This window comes from Apus apus, chromosome 19, assembly GCF_020740795.1.
Source record: "Apus apus isolate bApuApu2 chromosome 19, bApuApu2.pri.cur, whole genome shotgun sequence".
NCBI classification, from domain to species: domain Eukaryota; kingdom Metazoa; phylum Chordata; class Aves; order Apodiformes; family Apodidae; genus Apus; species Apus apus.
This window is the reverse complement of record NC_067300.1, coordinates 2,460,025-2,480,875: the sequence shown is the minus strand read 5'-3', so window position 1 is coordinate 2,480,875 and position 20,851 is coordinate 2,460,025. Positions and strand designations below refer to the sequence as shown.

The window sequence follows — 20,851 nt, the reverse complement described above, 5'->3', positions numbered from 1 at the left end:
GAAAAAAAAACAGAAAAGAAGCCACACAAGGTTGGTGTGGCTGACAACACAGTGAAAAAAATCATGTAGAGGAACCACCAGCTTTTGGTTGTGCCTTATGGAAAGCAGAGTCCTGACAGCCTTCAATCCTGTGTGGACCTCTTAGATTTGACACTGATATTCACCTTGGCACCTCCAGGTCTCAAAACTTCTCTTGGCTGTGCCTACACTGCCAGGGATGAGGCAGGAGCTGGTCAGAACAAGGCTGGTGGCTGCAGAGCAGACCATGGACACAGGGATCTTGGGAGCGTCTGAAAAGCTGCATAGATCTACTCTGGTAGACCCAAGGCACAGAGCTCAGGAAAAGTGATGGTGGATCTACTGAGATGGAGAGAACTGCAGGAAGTTCTGAAATGACACAGCCTGCAGGAGCCCAGAGCAGCAGGGCCACATGATGGGTGCTGTGAGAGCTCTGCTCACCCAGACCTGCTGCTCCACAGCTTTTAATAAGCCAGGAAGCAGGAATTTGGGCTGTGGGCTTGACTGCAATGCTCCCTTGTCCTCTGCTGAGGGGTCTGTGGCCAGTCAGGCCCCCGGGACACCACTGCACAGCACTGTTGAAGTAGGAGCTTGCAGCATGGCAGCAGAGGAAGGTGATTAAGCAGAGGACCTACTCCTGTGCTCACAAGGGCCTGACTGGTTTGCTGCAGAAGTTGCTTCTTTTGCTGCTCAACCCTCAGTTACTACGTTTTGCTTTATTTCTTGCTCATTCATCTTTCTCGTATACAAAGATACACAGATGTGTTCAGTGAGGCATCCCGGGGGGACTTTATGTGGTGGTTTTCCAGAGCCATCAGGGGGCTCAGGTGACCCAGCAAGCCATTTTGGGTTCCTGCAGGCTGCATGAATTGTCAGGCCTACATCAACAAGTTCTCCTGTTCACATCTTGCAAGGATGCTGGTGGTCAGAAGAGCCCCCAGCACCCAGTGCGTGCTGCTGGCTCCTTGGGAAGTTAGCTCTTTTGGGACAATTTCACAGGAAAAAAATTCAGGAGAGAGGCACTCACTTGGTATGACAGTGGTTTCCCCTGGTGGGGCAGTGATGGTGACGGGGATGTTCACAGTGGTGGTCTTGTCCAGAGGTGGCTGGATCATCCTTGTCACGTTCTTCTGGTTGTCAGCATCTTCTGGCTGCTCTGGCACTTTCTGCAGGTAGGTGCTGGGAAGGGTGTGCACAGGGACACTCACACTTCCACTAGCCTCAATCTCACATTGATTCTCCCTAAGGTGAAGAACAGATTCCATTAAATTTGGTCCAAGAAGGATTCAGAGAACACACAGACCCTGCTGCTGCACCTCTTGCTAGGTTTCATAGGCTGGTTCCTTCATGGAAGTCCTTTGTGGAAAAGTCAGAGACTGCAGGACAACCTACTGAGGGCACAGAATGGGACCTTTTCCCTTGAGACCTTCTGAAACAACACCCAACCACAACATTAGGAGGAACTGTGCCACCAAATGGCACTTTCTCCAATCGAATGAGACTTGGGCTTGAGGTTCATAAGCAAGTCCCACATGGCACTGTCACGTAGCAGGGACATTAGCTCTCCAGCATCAGCAGGTTTCTGAATGAAGTCTGACACTCTGCTTCCTGATGTTCTCCTGAGGCCTTATTTAAATTGGGTGATTCTCTTTTCCAGCTCTAAACTACTCTGCCATGTTGCCGGGGGCAGCTAAAGAGCTTCTGCATTCCTCTGAAGCAGGGGCTGTATTTCAGGGAGGAGGAAAGTGAGCTTGTGCACATGATCTAACTAAATAGTATGCAAAGTGTTTTGAAATCCACCTGAAAGGAAGATAATGCAGACAGGGAAATTATTATCTCAGTGCCACTCACAGCTCTCCACGGTGACATGAACTCTACTCTAAAAAATCCCACTGAAATCTCTTTTCCATCAGATTAATCACACTGAAAAGGCAATCCATCCTTCTTTATTAACTACTTGAGATGCTTCCCAAGTACTGTTTTTCTCACTTGACTTACATAAGAATGAAACCAAATGGGCTACATCATTGTACTTAATGGGAGAAGCCACGTGCTGTAACAACTGGTGATGCAGCTGACAAGGCTCACCAGCAAAAAAGGGTGATAAGCAGGACTGGATGGCATTTCAAAATATGTCCCTCAGAAACTTCCTTCAGGGCCTGTGAAGTTCTCTGCTCCACTTTCTGTCCCAGAGGGCCTGGTGGTGTTTACATCCAGGATTTATGCTTCCTTGAACCTGAGCTATTCTATGGACCAAAGCAATTTTTTGGGGGAGCCTCTGTGGTTACTGATCTAAGCACAACGGAGCTGCAGGTTATGGTGGGGTGAGTGAAAGAAGAGTAGCAGGGAATGTCGTGGGGAGGGGGAAACAGACAAGTTCCTGAAAGGTGTCTGGGGTCTTGTGCCCCATGAACTGTCCCAGGGACACTTACCTGGGCTGATGGTTCCGGTGCTCCTTCTCGCCAGCCTCCCCCTCCTTCTCCCCGTTCTCCTTCTCCACCGACTCGTAGGTGGACAGCGCCCTGTTCCTGAACCTGTGCCGTCTGTGAGGCTCTTCTCCGTTCTCTCCCTTGGATCCGGGTTCTCCTTCCTTGTTCCCAGACCTCGACCCTCCCCGGTGTCGGGAGCGCCGCTCGCTCCTGGCCCCGTTGACGGTCCCGTTGCCCTCCTTGCCCTGCCGCTCCGCGCCGTGCCGGTGAGTCCGGTGCCTCCGGTGCTCCCTCTCGCCACCTTCCTCCACCGACCCTCGGCGATGGTGCCTCTTCCCCCCTTCCTGCCCCCTGCTGCGATCACTTTTCCCTTCCTTACTCCCTCCTTCCACCTCCTTGCTGCGGCTCCTGTGCTGCCTGTGCCTCTCCTCCTTACTGTTGGTGCCAGGCTCCCCGTTCTCATCCTTGGCCACGTCCCCCTTCTCTTGCTCTCCCAGTTTCTCCTTATCCCGGTGCCGATGGTGCTTCCGTGGAGCTTCTGCCCCATCGCTAGAGCTGACTTTGGGCTGTTCCACCTCCTGCACGTCCACGGGGCTCAGCTTGCTGATGTTGTTCCTCCCTTCTCCCCTCGGTTCTACCACCAGGGGCCGATCCAAGTGGGTCTTCATGTCCGGCCTGAGGTGAAGGGTGGTGGCGTAACGCACCCGCTCCTCCGGATCCAGCTCGTTGTACAGGGCCTCGCAGCTGGCTCGGAAGTTGTGCATCCGGATCTGGCTGGTCCTCTGCTCCCAGACAGACTTGGACTTGGAGGAGTTCTGCTGCTTGCTAAGGAGGGGAGGAAGGGGCAAAAATTAGTATCCGACTTCGCACGAATTCCCCCCAAAAGCGACCAAAAATAATAAGAGGGGTGACGTTTTTAGCTGAGATGGGGGGTTAGAGGGTTCAGCCGGAGAAATTAGAGGGATGGAGAGAGAATGGCTGGCGGAGGACATGAGCAGGGAAAGCCAGCAGGATCATCAGTGTTAGTTTGCCCCCACACGCTTTAGGGACTATGAAACAGGCCCCCCTGGAAAGGAGTTGTCTTGTTTTCTAAAACGTGCCCATCCCACTTGGAAGCCTCAGGTAAAATCTGAAGGGTTAAAGTCTCTGTGCACAGAAATCCTACAGCACAGCCAGAGCGCTTCTACAGCCTGCAAGGAGCAGCACCTTCCTCCCCACCTGGAAACGTCTGGATGAGCAAATGAGTGGTGAGCAAGAGAAGTTAGTTTGGCAGGAGGAGTGAAGGGGAATTAAACCTGTCCCTGAGGATCAGACTGGAGCACCCTGTCCCCTTCCAGCTCCCCAGAGGGGTCCCTCCCAGTCCAGGCTGCACTGCCCCGTCAGCTCACGGCACAGTGGAGCTGCTGCTCTAAACCCATGGCATCCTTCCGAGGTGAGGATGGACCATCCAGCCCAAACATCACTGGAGCCTGGGAAAGTAGAAAGGAAAACTGGTTTATGTAGTGGAAAAAGAGCCCAGGGACTGAGAGAGTCACACGTTGATGCAGATGTGATGAGAGCACCTTTATCCCCTGGAGAGACCTGCTCTTTTCTATCACTGTCATCTGATGAGCCTGCCAGCTCCACTGGCACTGCCTAAATGCTTTGATTTTTCAGCACAGGGCTTGTTTTCTGACCTCCACGTACAACCAGCTACCCTACCTTGCCTGTGCAGGCAGGGAAGATTTATTTTTCTTTCCTCCTAAAGGCTGCAAGTCAAATTCTGCTTTTGCAAAAAAATCAACAGAAACCCAAGGGCTTCCAGAATGGAGTTCTGGATTTAGCCTGGTGGAGGATCAGCACCATTTTCTCAAGGAAACCTCTTCTAACAAAGAGAGGAAAATAATTTTCCTCCCACCAGCCTGCTCAGATCCCTCTGTTCCCCACACATCACTCTGACCTCTGCAGCCCAGGAGCCACCTGGGGCTCACTGACCTTCAGCACTTCACACACAGCCCACCAGGGAGGCAGACTCATCTGCCTGATGTACTTTCTAGGCTCCCTTGACAACAGAAGAAAACAGTTTCTGTATGTGTTGGTTCAGGCTGTGGGGCCCTGCAGGGCCTGGGAGAGGCTCGTGTCACACAGTGGCAGCTGTTGGAAAGGGTTTGCATCTCAGGGATCTGCTGGGGCATCGGCCTTAAAGGAGGGTCCTGCAGTCTGGTCCTGCTGGAGATGCAAAAACCTACTTGAACACTCACTGTGGATGGGATGAGAGCAGCCAGGCAGGTGTGAAGGAATCTGCTTTCAACCAGAAATCAAGAGTGAGCAGAGCTAACCACCAAAACTAAAGATCCTCATCCCCCATTCCCAAAAGGCACATTCTGGGCTAACTTTCCAGCAGCCAAGTGTCCCCTTCACACCACAGCAGAAGAGCAGGTGACAACAAAACCCCAGTTCTAAAAGTGAATAAGACCAGGAGATACTGGGGACGTGGCTTAGAGCCCCGGTCACCCAAAATACCTGCTCAAAGGGTGAGCAGGCTCCTTGTCAGGGGAAAGCACCCAAAGCTGTCCTCCTGCCAGGTGAACAGCCTCCTCATAGGAGGCCATGACTTGCCATTTCTTCTCCATTCACCATTAAGAAACACTGAGGTGCTACCCCTCATCAGCAGAGTTACCCAGGTTTAGGAGGAATTGATGAGTAACAGGCAAAGCCTCTGACTGCCCAAACCTGCCACCTCTACAAGGATTTCCCAGAAGAAGCCACATGCTCTGATTTGCAGCTCTGCAGAGTCAGAGATGGGCACAGAGAGATGGAGCTGCCTGGAACAGGTGTCCCAGGATGTCCTCTGTGTCCTCCAGGATGGATGAGGTGCCTTGGTCTGCAGTGCTCCAGGTCTAGCTCAGCTGAACCAAACCAAACCAATCCCAACTTCCTCTCTAGCCCACAGGCTCCAGGAAACATGGCAGCTCCAGGATGGGTTTGTGCAAGGCTGAGCTCCCCCCCTGCTGCCACCAAACGCCTTTGTTCTTAGGGGACACTTCTCACATCATTATGAAAGTCCTCGGGGTGGGGACCAGCTGCTGATTTGTGCTTTGAACAGCCGGAGTGAGCTGTCAACACTCAAGTGATAACTAGTAATAAAGAGTTAGAGTTGGGAAACTGCCCTTATGCTGAGTGAAGCCTTCAATTTATCTCCAAGAGCACAGAGAAGAGCACACCCACCTGCTCCCTGTGCTCCATCTCCACAGGAGAGGCACCACGCAGGGGTGGGATGCAAAGCCCCAGCCTCCTGACAGGGACTGTCCAAAGTAAATCACACAACAAATCATCAGACAACTTCCCTGGACACAGCCCCTCCCCACCAGTGCCCGCACTGAGCCCATCAAAGCCAAGAGATAAAGAAAATCTCCTAAACGGGGTGGGATGTGGCAAGGAGGAAGGTTGAGGATGCAGGGCTGGTGCTCACCACACGGGACAGGGGTGACACTCAGAACCTGCTGGCTCTAAAAGATGTCTCAGTTCAGGAGGGGTTTTTCAGTTGTATTGACGTTGCTCCAAGGACAAAAATCAGCCTTTACATTATCTCTGAGGTGCTAAAGCTTCCCCTGTACTTCACTCACAGCTAACTGAAAGGTGCTGCCAGGTAGAGACACCACCGAGAACCTGGAGAAACCAAGTAATGCACATAGTAACTAAGTCTATTATGCTGAAATCCCTTCCTTAAAACAGACACTGACATTACAGACTCCAATTTCTTCACATCGAGAAAGGAGATGCAGCTTTGACATTAACACAAGCAGCAGAGGTGGTTGCCAGAAAACTACAGCACCCGCCCACCCCCCTGGCTCTGGTCACTGACAAGCTCCAGAGCAGGAGTTTCAGAACTAACAACTGCATCCTGGCTTCCTTCCACATGAAAAGACACACTAAAATAAATAAATCAAAGTATCAGGAAGTATATGAAGCTCAGTAAAAACACAACCAGGGAAGCAGGAAGCTTGTCTGTGAGCTCCTCATCAGACTCAAAGCTGTGAAGGACATCAGGAGCAAGTGAGAGTGAACCAAATCTGCGGAAGGGAAGTAAAGCATCCGAGCAGGCTGGTCCCTCTGGGGACAACATTTACAGTTTTAGAGGCAAAGCAGCAGCAACTGAAGGGAACGGGTCACCTGCTTGTCCAAATAAATTCATCTGCCTCTCATTCTACAAGTTCCCACAGCAACTGGACACGGACACACGTGACAGCTCCTGGCTTGTTGCTCTGCTGCTTCGCAGAGGTGATTCTTTGAACTCATTAAACATCACCCTAAAACAAAACACAGCTTCTTTACAAGGACCTGCCTGTGAGGCCACGGTGCCCACACACACAAGATGAAGAATCAGAGAAGAGATGGAAACACAGAGACAAGGGAGAATCATTTCCTCCGCTTCTTCCAGCGTTTGATCCAGTTAATTATCGAGGCAGACACAAACCACCTCCAGCACAATCCTGATATGCTGCAGCAGAGCATGGCTTGTCCAAACTGATAAAAAATGAACCTTGGTGATAACAAATATTTTTTTCCACAAGAGAAAACTATCTCTTTATGAAGCCAACTCCTTATCTGAAACCCTGTTGCCTCTTTCCTTCTTAAAATCCTTCTGAAGCCATTGTGAAGATGGTAATAATCACTTCTGATTTACAGAGGTGGTACAAAGATTAAGGCTAATTCACTTTCTTTAGGATTACTTCCCATCTCTATTTTCTGTCTACAGAACTTCCTGAACTCCTTGAAGGGTGCTGGCAACATACTCAGTTTTCAGATCCTCTAGGCTTGAAATTCTGTAGTAGGTGTTCCTAATTCGTAGTAGTTATTCCTAATTTGTAGTAGTTACTCCTAATGTGCTTCTTTGAGCAGCTCCACTGGTGTTGCTTGGATTAAGAAGCCAGCAGTCAAACAACTGCCTGTGGCTAAAATGAAAACCACACAATTGAAGCAGAATCAAGTCAAATTCATATCAATGACTCAGACCCTAATATTGCCATGGATAAAAAATGCACCCACTGTGTAGATTGTTCAAGGAAAGCAAGCATACTTCAAGTCATGTTCTAATCTTAGGGTAGTCCTTCATGGTTAAAGATTTTGTTATCATAACCTTTTACAACAGTTACTGGCACTTTGCTTCCCAGAACTGCTGCTTTAATCAGCTACACAAATGCCAGCCTTAACATTTTGCTTTAGTAAATAATGAATGAAAGCTGACTATGAACATAATAATTTGATGTTAAAAATACCTCCACGTTAGATTGTGGGTGTGAAAGAACATGTTCTGATTCCAGAGGAAACAGAATTTCTTGTTAGAATACAGTTTCAATGAAAAAAAGTGATGCAAAAAACCTTTCCACTAAAGTCGTCTTTCCTGTTCTTAAAACTCAGAGCAGCTCTCCCTGTTTCAATTTTCCACTCAGCAAACAGGCATGCACAAAGCAGAACATTTTATCTCTGGTTTGCTAAAGAACATTTCAGATGAAAGCACCAGTAGTGTTTAAATTCCCTTTGCCAGTGACCCCAGGAGCTGCTGCTTGGATGTTTTAGCACCTTTGCTTCTCCTTGAGCTCCATCTCTCTCGCCTGAGCTCCCTGGGGAGATGTGCTGGGCTCTCCCCCTCCCAGCTGAGGCATCACAGAAAAGCCACTATCAAGGACTGCTGCAAAAAAAAACCAACCCTGCCCAATCTCTTCCAATAATCATTTGATTTGGGTTTTATGTCTTATAATTTTTGATGTTGCAGTTTCTCGGAAAAGACACCAAAAAACCACCCAAACTCTTTTTTTCCCATATTCCTCCTAATCTTTATTAGCTACAAACTATATTTTGGATATGTTCTAAGCTGAATACAATACTGGCCATATATCACATCCTTATGTTCAGAAACTTGCTACCAAAAACGTGAAATGCCTTTGGAATATCACACATGCCAACTTCTTCAAGCAAGGAAGCTCCTTAAAGGCCACATTTTACATTTAGTGCACAAGATCATCCTCAGATTGAATTTCCACTCCCTTTACCTGAGCTTTTAGAGAAATTCAGAGAACTGGGGCTGCAGGACTCGCTGACCCCAGATAACTGCAGGAGGAAGCAGCTGAGATGCCCAAGGGGGACAGAGCTGAGGTCAGGGCAGGGCTTGGGGAGCCATGTGGGCACAGAGGGCTTGGCAGCCACAAGCCCTTCACCTTTGGCCAAAGGAGAGCCAGAAAGTTTTCACAGGGTGTATCAGAACAAAATTTAACAAAGCTCTAGCTTTTACTTCCCACTCCCATGAGGTGTCCACAGCCACTTCAGAGCAGCACAAAGCTTTACACGCTGCTGCATCACTTGTTCAGGTACAGCTGTGGCAGGACCCAAACTTCATCCAAGCTGAAGCTGGAGTGAACAGCAAAAATTTTACTTCTTTCAGCTTGAGACTTTTGGGTTTTGGCTTGGTTTTGTTTGTTGTGTTGTGTTCTGTCTTTTTTCACAGGAAGAGAGCCATGGAAAGGATCAGAGGGCTGGAGCAGCTCTGCTAAGAGAGTTGGGGTGTTCAGCCTGGAGAGGAGAAGGCTCCAGGGAGACCTTAGAGCACCTTCCAGTGCCTGAAGGGGCTCCAGGAAAGCTGGGGAGGGGCTTGGGACAAGGGCAGGGAGGGAGAGGACAAGGGGGGATGGATTGAAACTGGAAGAGGGGAGATTTAGGTTGGACATGAGGAAAAAATTCTTCCCTGTGAGGCTGGTGAGACCCTGGCCCAGGTTGCCCAGGGAAGCTGTGGCTGCCCCATCCCTGGCAGTGTTGAAGGGCAGGTTGGATGGGGCTTGGAGCAACCTGGGCTGGTGGGAGGTGTCCCTGCCCATGCAGGGGGGTTGGATAGAGATGATCTTTAAGGTCCTTTCCAACCCAAACTCTTCTATGACTCTATGATTTCACCCAGCCATAACTCACCACCCTGCATGCTGCTCCTTATTTCTTGAAGAGGAATAATTTTCTAATTGTTTTCTATAAAAGTGCATCTCACACTAATCCCAGAAGTATAAAACGAGGCTCAGGTTTGTGCACAATCTGATCTTAGGAAAACACTAGAAAATATTTCCTCTGTCTGAAGTTTTGCTATCATTATTGCTATCATGAGTCACAAGATCCCTTTTCAGATCTCAAGGTTTGTCTGGTATTTCAGCTGTGAGTTGTGATCAAGTAATTGCATCCTCAATAATAAATAAGAGGGCGAGACAGTTAAAAGCAAAACAAAAATATTGAAGTTACAAGCCACGTCGTTGTGGCCTGATTTAATTAAAAAAAACAAAGCACTCAGGCTAAATATGTGGAACAATCAAGTTCTCCTAAATTGCAGTGAAATTACTTCATTTAAATTAATTTTTTTTCCCTCTGCAGTGCTCACAGACACAGCCTCCAGAAGACACTTGGGCAACCAAGCTGCAGTGGCCCAAATCAGGCTCCGTTATGGCCAAAGTCCTATCAGGAGCTTCAGGTTTTGATACTGACCAAACACACCAGGGAAGGAAGTCACAGCCCTCCTCTCTGCACTCCAAGGGTGGAAATAAAGCGAGTAGCCCAGACAGTGAATCACAGGATCCCAGGGGTTGGAAGGGACCTGGAAAGATCATCCAGTCCAACCTCCCTGCCAGAGCAGGGGCACCCAGAGCACATCACACAGGAACGTGTCCAGGGGGGTCTTGAATGTCTCCAGAGAAGGAGACTTCACAGCCTCTCTGGGCAGCCTGGCCCAGGGCTCTGTCACTCTCACAGTAAACAAGTTCTTCCTGATATTCACATGGAACCTCCTGTGCTCCAGTTTGCACCCATTACTCCTTGCCCTGTCACTGGACATCACTGAACAAAGCCTGGCTCTGTCCTCCTGACACTGCCCTTAACATATTTGTAACCACTGATGAGGTCACCCCTCAGTCTCCTCTTCTCCAAGCTCAAGAGACCCAGCTCCCTCAGCCTTTCCTCATCAGGGAGATGTTCCACTCCCTTCAGCATCTTTGTGGCTCTGTGCTGGGCTCTTTCAAGCAGTTCCCTGTCCTTCCTGATCTGAGGGGCCCAGAACTGGACACAATATTCCAGATGTGGCCTCACCAAGGCAGAATAGAGGGGGAGGAGAACCTCTCTTGACCTACTAACCACCCCCTTTCTAACCCACCCCAGGATGCCATTGGCCTTCTTGGCCACAAGGGCACATTGCTGGCTCATGGTCATCCTCCTGTCTACCAGGACCCCCAGGTCCCTTTCTCCTGCACTGCTCTCCAGCAGCTCAGCCCCCAACCTGTACTGGTACCTGGGGTTGTTCTTCCCCAGATGCAAGACTCTACACTTGCCTTGTTGAATTTCATCAAGCTTCTCCCAGCCCAGCTTCTCTCTTGTGAATACACAAGAGCAAGTCCTAGAGATCAAAGACAAGTCCTAGAGATCAAGAACAATTTGGGTTCTTGGATGGCAATTCACAAATTAGCCCTGGTGGGAGATATTTAAGCTTTTTTATTTCCCTCTGTACATCATCAGCAGGGACATGCTGGAGTGGAAAAGAAGGAGCTGCTCAAAGGAAACCAAGGGTTTTTTCTGGAAAAAAACCCAAACAACAGAAACAACAAACCACTAAAATATCTGTGGCAAGTTCAGGTGCTCAGCACTTCTGAGAAAAAAAATGCCCAGCTTGGGAAACACTGGCTTCTCCTTTATTTACCATGCTAGAAAATGCTTTAAGAACATTCCATTTGTCATGTCCAAGCAATGATTGACACCTCTGGATCTTATAAAAAATATAGAATACACTATAAAAATACCAAGAAAACCTCAAGTTACCAAATGCATCATTTTGGGTTCCAACAGCCACTGCAGTATTTGAAGGATTCACATGAAATTTCAGCATCCCATAGCTCTTAGATACATACTATTAGAAAAATACAACATCATTACTCACTAAGCTGTGTGTTGTTACCTAAGAACCTTTCAATTAGGTCCCAATTTCAGTATATAGCTTGGATAAATGCTGATCTGCTTCAAGAAATAGTGCATAGCTCTATTGAATCACCTCTCCTCAGTGAATTAAAAATGGGTTTCATTCTGCTTGCATCATGAGTTTGTTACAGCAGAAAAGCACAAGAAAATTACTCACCTGGATTTTTCTTTAGTATTTTGTTACATTCATTTTTATGAAACTAGCTTCAGTACTTCATCCTGAGTTTCTTAGCAATTTAGAATTATTTTTTTTTCAAAGAAAAACAATCAAAGAAAGAATATGGGGAAAAACATCCAACCTTCTGTATCTCAAAAGATTTTTGAGTAAGAGTTGCTCTTTAGACCAGGTGAGCATGGTTGTGCAGATCCTGGTTCTTACTGATATTACAGGCACAAGGTATTTTATGCTGCTTGAGCAGCCTAAAGCAGAGAAAGGAACAGGGATTTTTTTTGTGCACCTGTTCAATGCTCTTTGAATTTCACAGATTGCTGCTCACAAATCAGCTGTGCACAAAAATGAGACCACTTATCTTTCAGGGTAATTACAGCACTGGCACTCACAGTGGGCAGAAACAGACTGATCCAAAGGCATCCTGAACCTGCATGAATGTTCATCCAGGGAATGGGAGTCCATGACACCTGCATGGTCTCCAAGAGCAGTTGTTGCAGCTTCTCTTTGAATTTTCAATAAAAACCACATTTATAGTGACATTTATACCAAGTAAATGAGACCTTCAGCTGGCTTTACATTTCAGGAGGGCTGTACTGATGCTCTGTGATGGCTGCTACTTGTATGTATTGCACACTTTTATGAGGCCTCGTCATTAATTTAATCAAAACAGGGGATTTTGCTGGGGAAATGCTCTTTAGATACCCACAGAAAAGAAAATGCAGGCTCAGCCCAGCTGTCAAAAGCAGTCCTGGTTTGCATAGGAAATTAGAAATGACTGCCCAGACAGTGCATAGAAATGTTAAAGAGATTGAGAATCCTCAGTTACAGCTTTTTTGCAGTAAAAATTTATTCTGTTCAGAGAGTAGATGTGAGTCAGATCAGCAAAAGAAGCCTCTATTACAGTGTCTCTTTTGCTGGTGGGGAGTGAGCAACAGACCTCAATGGCAAACGCCTCCAGATGTGGGCAAACCCTCCTCCCAAGGGGGTTTTGGTACCTGCATTTTGACCTCACTTTTCTAAAAGGCAGCTCTGTCTCTGGAATTTTGAAAAATGGGCCAAACTCTTTGTTCTTTCAGGCTTTGTTCCTAACTGTGCAAACGTTGCCTCAGACCAGTGTGGGGCAGCTCCTACCAGAGTGAATTCCAGTGTTGGGGAGAAGGCAGCTCGGCAGGACCTCTCCTCCATCACCACCTCCAGGGGCAGGGCATGGAAAGAGAGACCCAAAGTGCAGGCAACCTCTCTCCACACCTTTCTGCCTGTCAAGAGTCCTGGCAGCCTGGAAGAAGTGATCCCAAAGCTGCCTTGGTCTGATCTACTCCCCTAATTTTCACTGTCCCAACCCTAGGAGATGTCAAACCTTAGCAGAGACAAGTTTCACCTACTTCTGTCAGTCACCAAAGTTCAATCTTGGTCACAGAAGCTAAGCTCACACATCGTATCACCACACTTTGAATACAAACATGTCTAAGATCCACCAGTGGACAAGGATCCCCAAAACACCCATGGAAAAAGGTAGATGTTAGGAAGCTGGTGGGAAATCTCCTTTGCTTCAACCTTGCCTTTGGCACCTGCTATGGTGCACATAAGGACAAACCCACGTGTGTTTGAATAGCACTTACTTGTCTCTCCAAAAGCATTAAAGAAGAAAGATAACGTCAAATGGTAAAAATATTACCCAAAGCACAGACACTGAGATGGGTTGATGAGAAGCTGATGATGAATTTGGTTGTATTAGTTGGCAGGGAACAATGGTATTTTCTACAAACCTGTGTTGGTGTCAAAGAGCACCCATGATTCACAGCAAAGCCAGCAGGATTGGTTTGTTAGGAAGTGTGTGGAGTCAATGGAAGCTCTACCACTGTGTTTGCTCTACCACAGGTACATAGGAGCTTGCTGAGTGCCTCGTTTTTACAGTATCTGGAGCTTCAAGCTCCAGCTTGAGAAGGTTAGAGAGCACAAACATCACCAATGCTCTCATAACCATAATTTTACCAAGGATGTTCATGCAGAGTTTTCCAATTTAGTCTCACTTGGGCCCCATTTCCAGAAGTTTCTTTCAAAGTTCTCCTCCAGCTTTCACTTAAAGAGAGCACTCATGGTGGGGCCCCCCCATTCTCCTACTGAACCATAAGTGCAAACACTGGTGGAACATCAAAGCCATCAGCCCAGCACGTAATAAACACAGAGAACAAAAATACAAGCGAGAACAAGACGAACCATCAAATGAGGGCAGAGGGGAGAAGAGGGAAAATAGTTAAGGAAGGAATCAAGGAAACTAATTAAGGGAGAAAAATGAAGGAGGGGGAAGGGAGGAATCACAGTCAAGGTGTGAAACACCACAGAGTTGCTCACAATCAAATCACAAACGTTCTATGGCAACGTCGCACACCTTCCAGTCCTTCCACCATACGTTGGTCTGGAGGCTTTCCACAATGATGGGAATGATTTTTTTTGGTCAACAAAAAAAGGTGGGGGGGAGTGAAGGCATCAGGAGAAGGGGAAAGAGGGAGGGTTGTAAATATAGAGATAGAGGGCAGAAATCCATGTACTGAATATTGTAACAGAGAGCAACTCACGGTGAATTTACGCTGGAGACTGACGAGCTGCGAGATACAGTACCTCGAGTTTGCTTTACAAAACTGCACATGCAAAAACAAAACAAACAAAGAAAACAAAAAGTGAGAAAAGAAAAAAAAAAAACAAAAAGAAAAGAAAAGAAGAAGAGAAGAGAAACCATAAAAGACACTGGGAGGAGACTCATACAGACTGTGTCCTATCGAATGCAGACTGCAGCCGTGCATCTTGGTAGGAGACCAGGCAAGCTTCAGAAAGTGTGGAAGCCACAGACACACCATCTCTAGTCCAGGGAACCAACCAAAGAATCAAAAACAGAACCAAAAGGGGAAAAAAAAAAAAATGAAAAGGTGAACCAAAAGCCACACAATGACATCAGGACTCGGTGCCTCCATCTGCTGTACTCACACAAAGAAAGTCCTCCGCGGGAGTCATCTTTAGGACCTCAGGGTAGAGGTCTTTGGAGGCACAGGTGGTGATTGCTTTTACAGCTGTGCTGCAAAGAATTGTTTCCGAGTGGGAGCAGGATGCTAATTCCCACTCTGGGCCACATCCAGAGACCCAAAATCCACCCAAGGCCCAGCAGCTGGTGCCGTGTTGCTTCTGCCCGCTCAGGTTTGCCCTTCAGGGGCACCTACCTCTCCCCTGGCAAGCAGAGAGTTGTGCCTGAGCTCAGCCCCTCAGATTATGACTCAGAGTGTCCCAACCCACGGGGCTGCTGCAGCTCAGGCAGGGGCTTGAACATCATTGTTTCAATTCACAAGTAGTTTTGTAGATTCTCCTCCATCCAGTGTTTGTTTCAACATCCTTCTATGTGGGGGGTTCTAAATACGGAAATTGCTGAATTACACAGAAAATTTTATTCTCCCTTTGGCAGGAAATCCACAGAAAACCAGGCTTCTAAATATCTTGAAAGATCTTGGCTTGAGGGGCGAATTTTTTCATAGTTATGAACTCTTTTTTATAAATACACGTCATCCAGGGAATGCTCCTCAAGACTGAAAATGAAAGCACTTCAGCTCTTGAGTTTGCCTTCTCACCTGCAGCATTTTTTTTTTTTCCTCCTGCTCCATAAGAGTTTCAATCTGTTAAAAAAATCAGTTCTAGTGAGCCACAAGGTCCAGATAAAATCTAATGTTCTTTGGATACCATACAAGTGGAGTTTTAAATATACATTTACTTAAAATTAATGGGTTCTTCTGAACAGAAATGTTGGCCCAGGTAAAATATATAACACAACCATCCAGAGGTCAAGAAACCTGGGTTGAATATAAGAGCAATTATGAAAGGCATCATCAGAGTTTTACTTGGATCAAATCATCTGCTGAAGAGTCAAGTAGAGGATTTTGCCTAAACTTCAGAAGTTCTACATTTGTACCATGCCAAATGGGATGGGAGCAGGAGTCAAAGTGGGCTTGGCAGGCCAGGAAAATTGTTTCCAGGTTTCTGAGGCTGGGGACCCCTTTCCTCTTTGGCTGGATGCTGAGCCCCCAGGATGTCAGTGAGAACCTGCAGAGAACAAGCCCTCAGCTGCACAAACACCTCAAGGGTAGGTGAGAAATCTCTTGGGCAAAACAGGTGGAAAACTCAAGATGGAGGAGAAGGTACTGGGCTGCCCTGATTTCCCTGGAAGCCCCTCCCAGCATTGTGCAATACCTGTGGAGATGCTGGTTTTCATCAGTGAGGGCAGATCTCAGCATCCCTCAGCAGGAGGCTGGAATGAGTTTATCCCTGCCTCGTTTGGTGCAGTGCAGGACACAGAGCAGGGGCTGACCCTGCCAAGTATCTTTGTAACTCAGCCAGCCAACGTTTTGCAAGTCCTGCAGCACTCCAGGTCCACTCCTCCACTCTCATTCCAGAGTCTGGTTTTTTTTGAAACCGTGAATTTGACTGAATTTGCTCTGGAACTGCAGGGTGTAAAAGCCATGAAGCAAAAAGAGCTTATTTTTTCCAAACCAAAAGGACAGAAGCACTTGAGCTTTACTTGCTGCTACTTACCACCCAGGAGGGACAGAGTACAAAGTGTGTCTGGAGGTGCAGCTGAGTCATGGTTACACCAACAGCAAGGTCACTAAGGTAAGCTAACAGGAGGAGTGACAGTACCTCACACATCAACACATTTTGGGGGGAGGAAAGAAAGGGAAGAAATCACAAGCCAGCAAGAGAAAAAGAACACCTCTTCTAATCTACACGTCACCCAACACGGGACAGGATGTTCAGACACACTTCTTGCTGGGTCCTGTTGGGCACCAACAGCCCAACAGGGACTTGGAAACAGACCACAGTATTCCCAAGACAAAAGGAAAACAGGGAGCCTCCGAGATGGAAAATGTCCTGGAGAAACACAGCAATTCCCCACCCTTCATCCCCAGACCTGTACAAAAGGGACAGACACCTCTGAGGAGCCACTGAGATGTGCCACCTCCATTTGCTCTTGGCACTTATCTAGTGAGTAGTGAGCTCAGTCACATTGACAGGCAGTACCAACCCCTGGGCCTGCAATTAAATGTCAACTGCTTTGAACCACCATGGGAGGGACCAGCAGAACCCAATCAGAGCCTGGAAGAGGTCTCTAGAGGTTGGGAGGTTGTCCTGGGAAGCACCTGTAACGTTGAAAACCAGCAGTGGGCAATTCTACAGGCAGTGTTCAGCTCTGGTGCCCACCTTGCATGAACTGCCTCTGCCACTTTGTACAAGGTTTCATCCACTGTATCTAGGAGGTTCTCCTCCCATCCAGAACTCACACCCTATAACCTCTGCTTAAAGAACCTCCCAGGGTCTGGCTACAACTCTAACCCTTTGCTCCATGGGGCTACAAAAAACCCCCTAAGTAACAAAGTGGGAGATGTTTCCCTCAGCCTGACTTCAGCATAACTGCTTAGCAGGTTCCTATAAATTTAGTGCCTGCTTGCTTGTTGTTGTGACTATTTTTAAGCTTTTCCCAAGAAAAGGTGGAGAAAGACCACATGGGCTGTGGGTGCCATGGGTTGTGTCCTCTCCAGCTGGTCTGCTGGCCAGGCTGGGCTGGCTGTGCTCATGGCAGCCCCTTTTGTACGGGCCATTGGTGCATCTCTGGCTGGAACAGAAAAGGGGGAGGAGGAAACCAAACGTGGGGAGCTCAGGCTTTGGGTTAGACAAAAACCCAAAATCAAACTGTGTTTGCACTGGGGTCTTCATGTTGGGATGAGCCTGGTGGGCTCTCCCTTCCGCTGGCATCTCTCCAGTGGGATCACAAAGTGCTTGACACATCCATTGCCTGTGGAATTGCCTCCTTTTCCCCCCTTCCTCTCTTCTGGCCACCAAGGAAGCTGCACCAATGGTTTTTCTCTAAAGACCCTTGGGTCTGTACAGTCTCTCAGTTGAAGAAGCTGAGTGGTTTCCACGTTGCACAAGACAGAGGGTCTTCAAGACAACGCTGGGCAAACTGAACAAACCCAGAAACTCACCTCCAGAAACATTAAAGCAAGGAAAATGCTAAACAGAAAACACACACACACAAAAAAATTAAAATCACAAAAATAAGAAGGAAACAATGGGCTCAAATGAAAAAGCAATAACACATGTTCAACAGATACGTTGTTTTAAACCAAACTTTGCAACAATGACCAAAAAAAACACAAAACACCCACACCCTCCTAGCTTTTAATCCTGACAAAGCACACAAAAACCCAAAAAGGCCCATTCTGGATAGAGTTCACCAGGTGAAAAAACAAACAAACTGTGGTCAGACAAATGTCTTCACATTCAGTCCCTTTTGGTGGAGCAGAAGACAAACCACAGAAATCCTGGGGAGATGGATGAAGGAGGAGGTACAAACCAGATGCAGGTAGAACATTGTAATAAAGACAGTTGCAAGACAGATGATCTCTTGACATTTATAATAAATAGATTCTTAAAACAGATCCCCATGACACCAGAGTGCTTGGGCACCTATCAGCCACAAACCAACCTGCTGCTCACATGTAGAGGTGAAGGGACCACTCTGGGCCCTCCCAGCAGGCTGACACACAGACTAAAACACCAGTTTCTCAAGCCAAGGAAATCCTCTTTTGCAACTGATGTAATAAATGGAACTTTTCCTGGAGCTCAGTCATGAAGAGAGGCTGGAAAGGCAGTGGAGAGCAGAAGAAGCAGTGCAGATAAACCAGGAGCACACACTGTACTTGCAGAGGACAAATTCTGGAGGTGGAGGAGCAGGTACAATGCTTCAGAGTAGGCAACAGCCTGGAAAGAGCCTCGGGGGGAGAGACTCTCAGTCCTTGGTGCAGGATGGACAAAGGAGAGAAGCAAAACAGCAAGCACAGCACCTTGCTGGTGGAACAGCAGAACAACTGGTAGGACTTTTCACTGGCTTCAGCCCCAGGACAACTTTGTCACCTCTGCAGGAGGTGGACAAGCATGCTGGGAACACCAACATCATGACTAAGGAAGTGCAGGTCATGGTGCCCTCTGCTGACACCTGAGGCCTGCTTTGATTGATGCAGGTGAAGAAAACGTTGATGTTATGAGAACACAGATCCACGCTACAGCTGCCTATTGTTATAGAACTTAATGTTCACAAATTATGAAAATAAAATCAAATTATAAACCCCAAAATTATTTCCTTTGGGGAAAACAAAAATACAGACACACCTTGGCAGCAGATCTTTGGTAGCTTAGTCCCAGTTTTCCCCAGGCCCTGCTCACCACCCACTTAGGGGTAGAAAAGCCCTACAGCTGTTTGCTTTTTACCAAGAAATTTCCATATGCCAACAATCCCTTTTGCAAGCATGCCCAGTACTTCTGCACTCTTAGCATGTCCAGCATCAGAGGCTGGATCTCCCAGGTTTTGCCATCTACTCGGAGTCTGCTCCATCTTCAGGACCACAGTGCAACTCAAGACCATGAGAAAAGAAGTAGTGGGGTACCTCTGTCTGTCACCATGGGTCTGTATCATCATCTCAGAGATATCTGAGGGGTAGGTGCTACAAACCTGAAAGCTGCAGCTGCTGAGCTCCATTGGAGTTCCCTGTGGATGCAGGTATGTATTTACAGGTTCCTTTGGCATGCATTCCTTAAATATCTCTTGGATCAGCACCCAGCAATCCATCCATCTGCCTGTTCCTCATAAAACATCTACCTTCTCTCTTGCCTTCTTCCTTGCCTATCATTATCCACTTGGTCATTGACCTGTTGACCAGATCTCTTTCTTTTTCCAAATGGAAGGTCCTGTGAGTGACCCTGTGAGCACCTCACTGGCACCCAAGAAGAGATAGTGAGAATATACAGAGAATTCATGCAAGAGCTGTTGGCTGATGGCTCCTACACCTCATAAATGTGATTAGTGGACGTGGTAGTGATTGTGCCTTCCAGTGTGCTCATTTGTGACCCTCATTATCTGCCTGCACAAAGGTGGCAGGTAGGGAACTGGGCAGATATGATTTGAGGCAAAATAAGCAGGAATCCACACCTTTCTCCTCACTTTCAATTGTGGTCACAAAGCTGGCCTTATGATACTGAAAACCAGGTGAAAGCCTGGTGAGAAATGATGGAATCAAAGGTTATTTTAAGCAACCAACAATGTGCTGTGAAGTCTTCTTTCCATTAAAGTGTTGGGGCTTTTTTGTGATTTCTAAAAAACCTTGACATGCTCTATGCTTTTGATTAGAAGAAGAAAATAAACATCATCTTGCATTTTCAAATAACAGGACCAGGAAACTTGTCAAAGACCAAGAGCAAATATCCTCAAAAGACTTCTTTGCAAGACTGGACAGGAAACCGTCGTAAGAAAAGGATTGTATTCAAAACCAACAAAGAGATAAATAGGAGCTGATTAAAGCAGAAGAAGGATAAAACAGTCAAATTAATAATATTCTTTTCCTTCACATGCAATGAGCTGGCTCAGTCTGGCCTCTTATCTTTGATCTAGTGGATTAAACTCCCACTCACAAGGGTCTCAAGAGATTTACACTGAAGGAACGAAGAAGGATCTTGTTGCAATCCAGATATTTTGGGACAAAATGGAACAGGAAATTTATTTTTCTCTGCTTCAGCTTATCCAGCCTTTGGAGATCTCCCCTGGAAAATGGAGCTCTCAGCAGCTCTCAGGAAAACACACAAACAAAATGTTTGGATGCTGGAAGTCCTGATGCTAAAATTCTAGAAGAGGTAAATGAACTTTTATGGAGAACATGCTTTGAAGTAAACGCATTCCAGGCAGGCATGTCTCAAACACAGGCCCATCATCCCACGCAGGCAGAACTCTGCACTGACCTCAGCAACATCCAGACAAGTATTTCCACCTAGATAGAAGTTTTCCACTTCAGTTTGGATCCGTGCATATGAACAGCTGGGCCTCCAGGCAACGTTTCCTAAGGATTCTGGTGTCACAGGATCTGTCCTTACGTCCCCACCCCTGCAGAAAACCTACACCTGAAATGCACTTTGATGGTTCTAGCTACCAACCAATGACTGTTCTCATATCTGATTTTACTCAACCCAACACTCTTGCAAAGACCAAAGAGCATTCAAGCATATTTTTCAGTCTAACATTTACCAGGTTGCCTTTGCACTCGAACTCTCAAAGCAGAGACCATTAAAGACCAGTTAATATATTATGTGCACACATAGCTCTTGTACTTCCAAGTCCAAAGTGAAATGTTAACACTTCACCTGGTGAAATCTCTCCTAGGACAGCTCAAAAAAA

General features: G+C 47.1%; 1 protein-coding gene across 1 annotated transcript in view; it reads right to left on the bottom strand.

Moving 5' to 3' along the window:
• The window catches only part of CACNA1B (calcium voltage-gated channel subunit alpha1 B), a 296,223-nt gene that overhangs the window by 73,436 nt on the left and 201,936 nt on the right, over positions 1–20,851 (bottom strand). Inside the window, exons 20-21 of the mRNA XM_051636571.1 lie at positions 2,451–3,272; positions 1,046–1,260 (exon numbers count right to left, since the gene is read on the bottom strand). Of these exons, the coding sequence (XP_051492531.1) occupies positions 1,046–1,260; positions 2,451–3,272 (1,037 nt within the window). The remainder of the gene's footprint in view (positions 1–1,045; positions 1,261–2,450; positions 3,273–20,851) is intronic.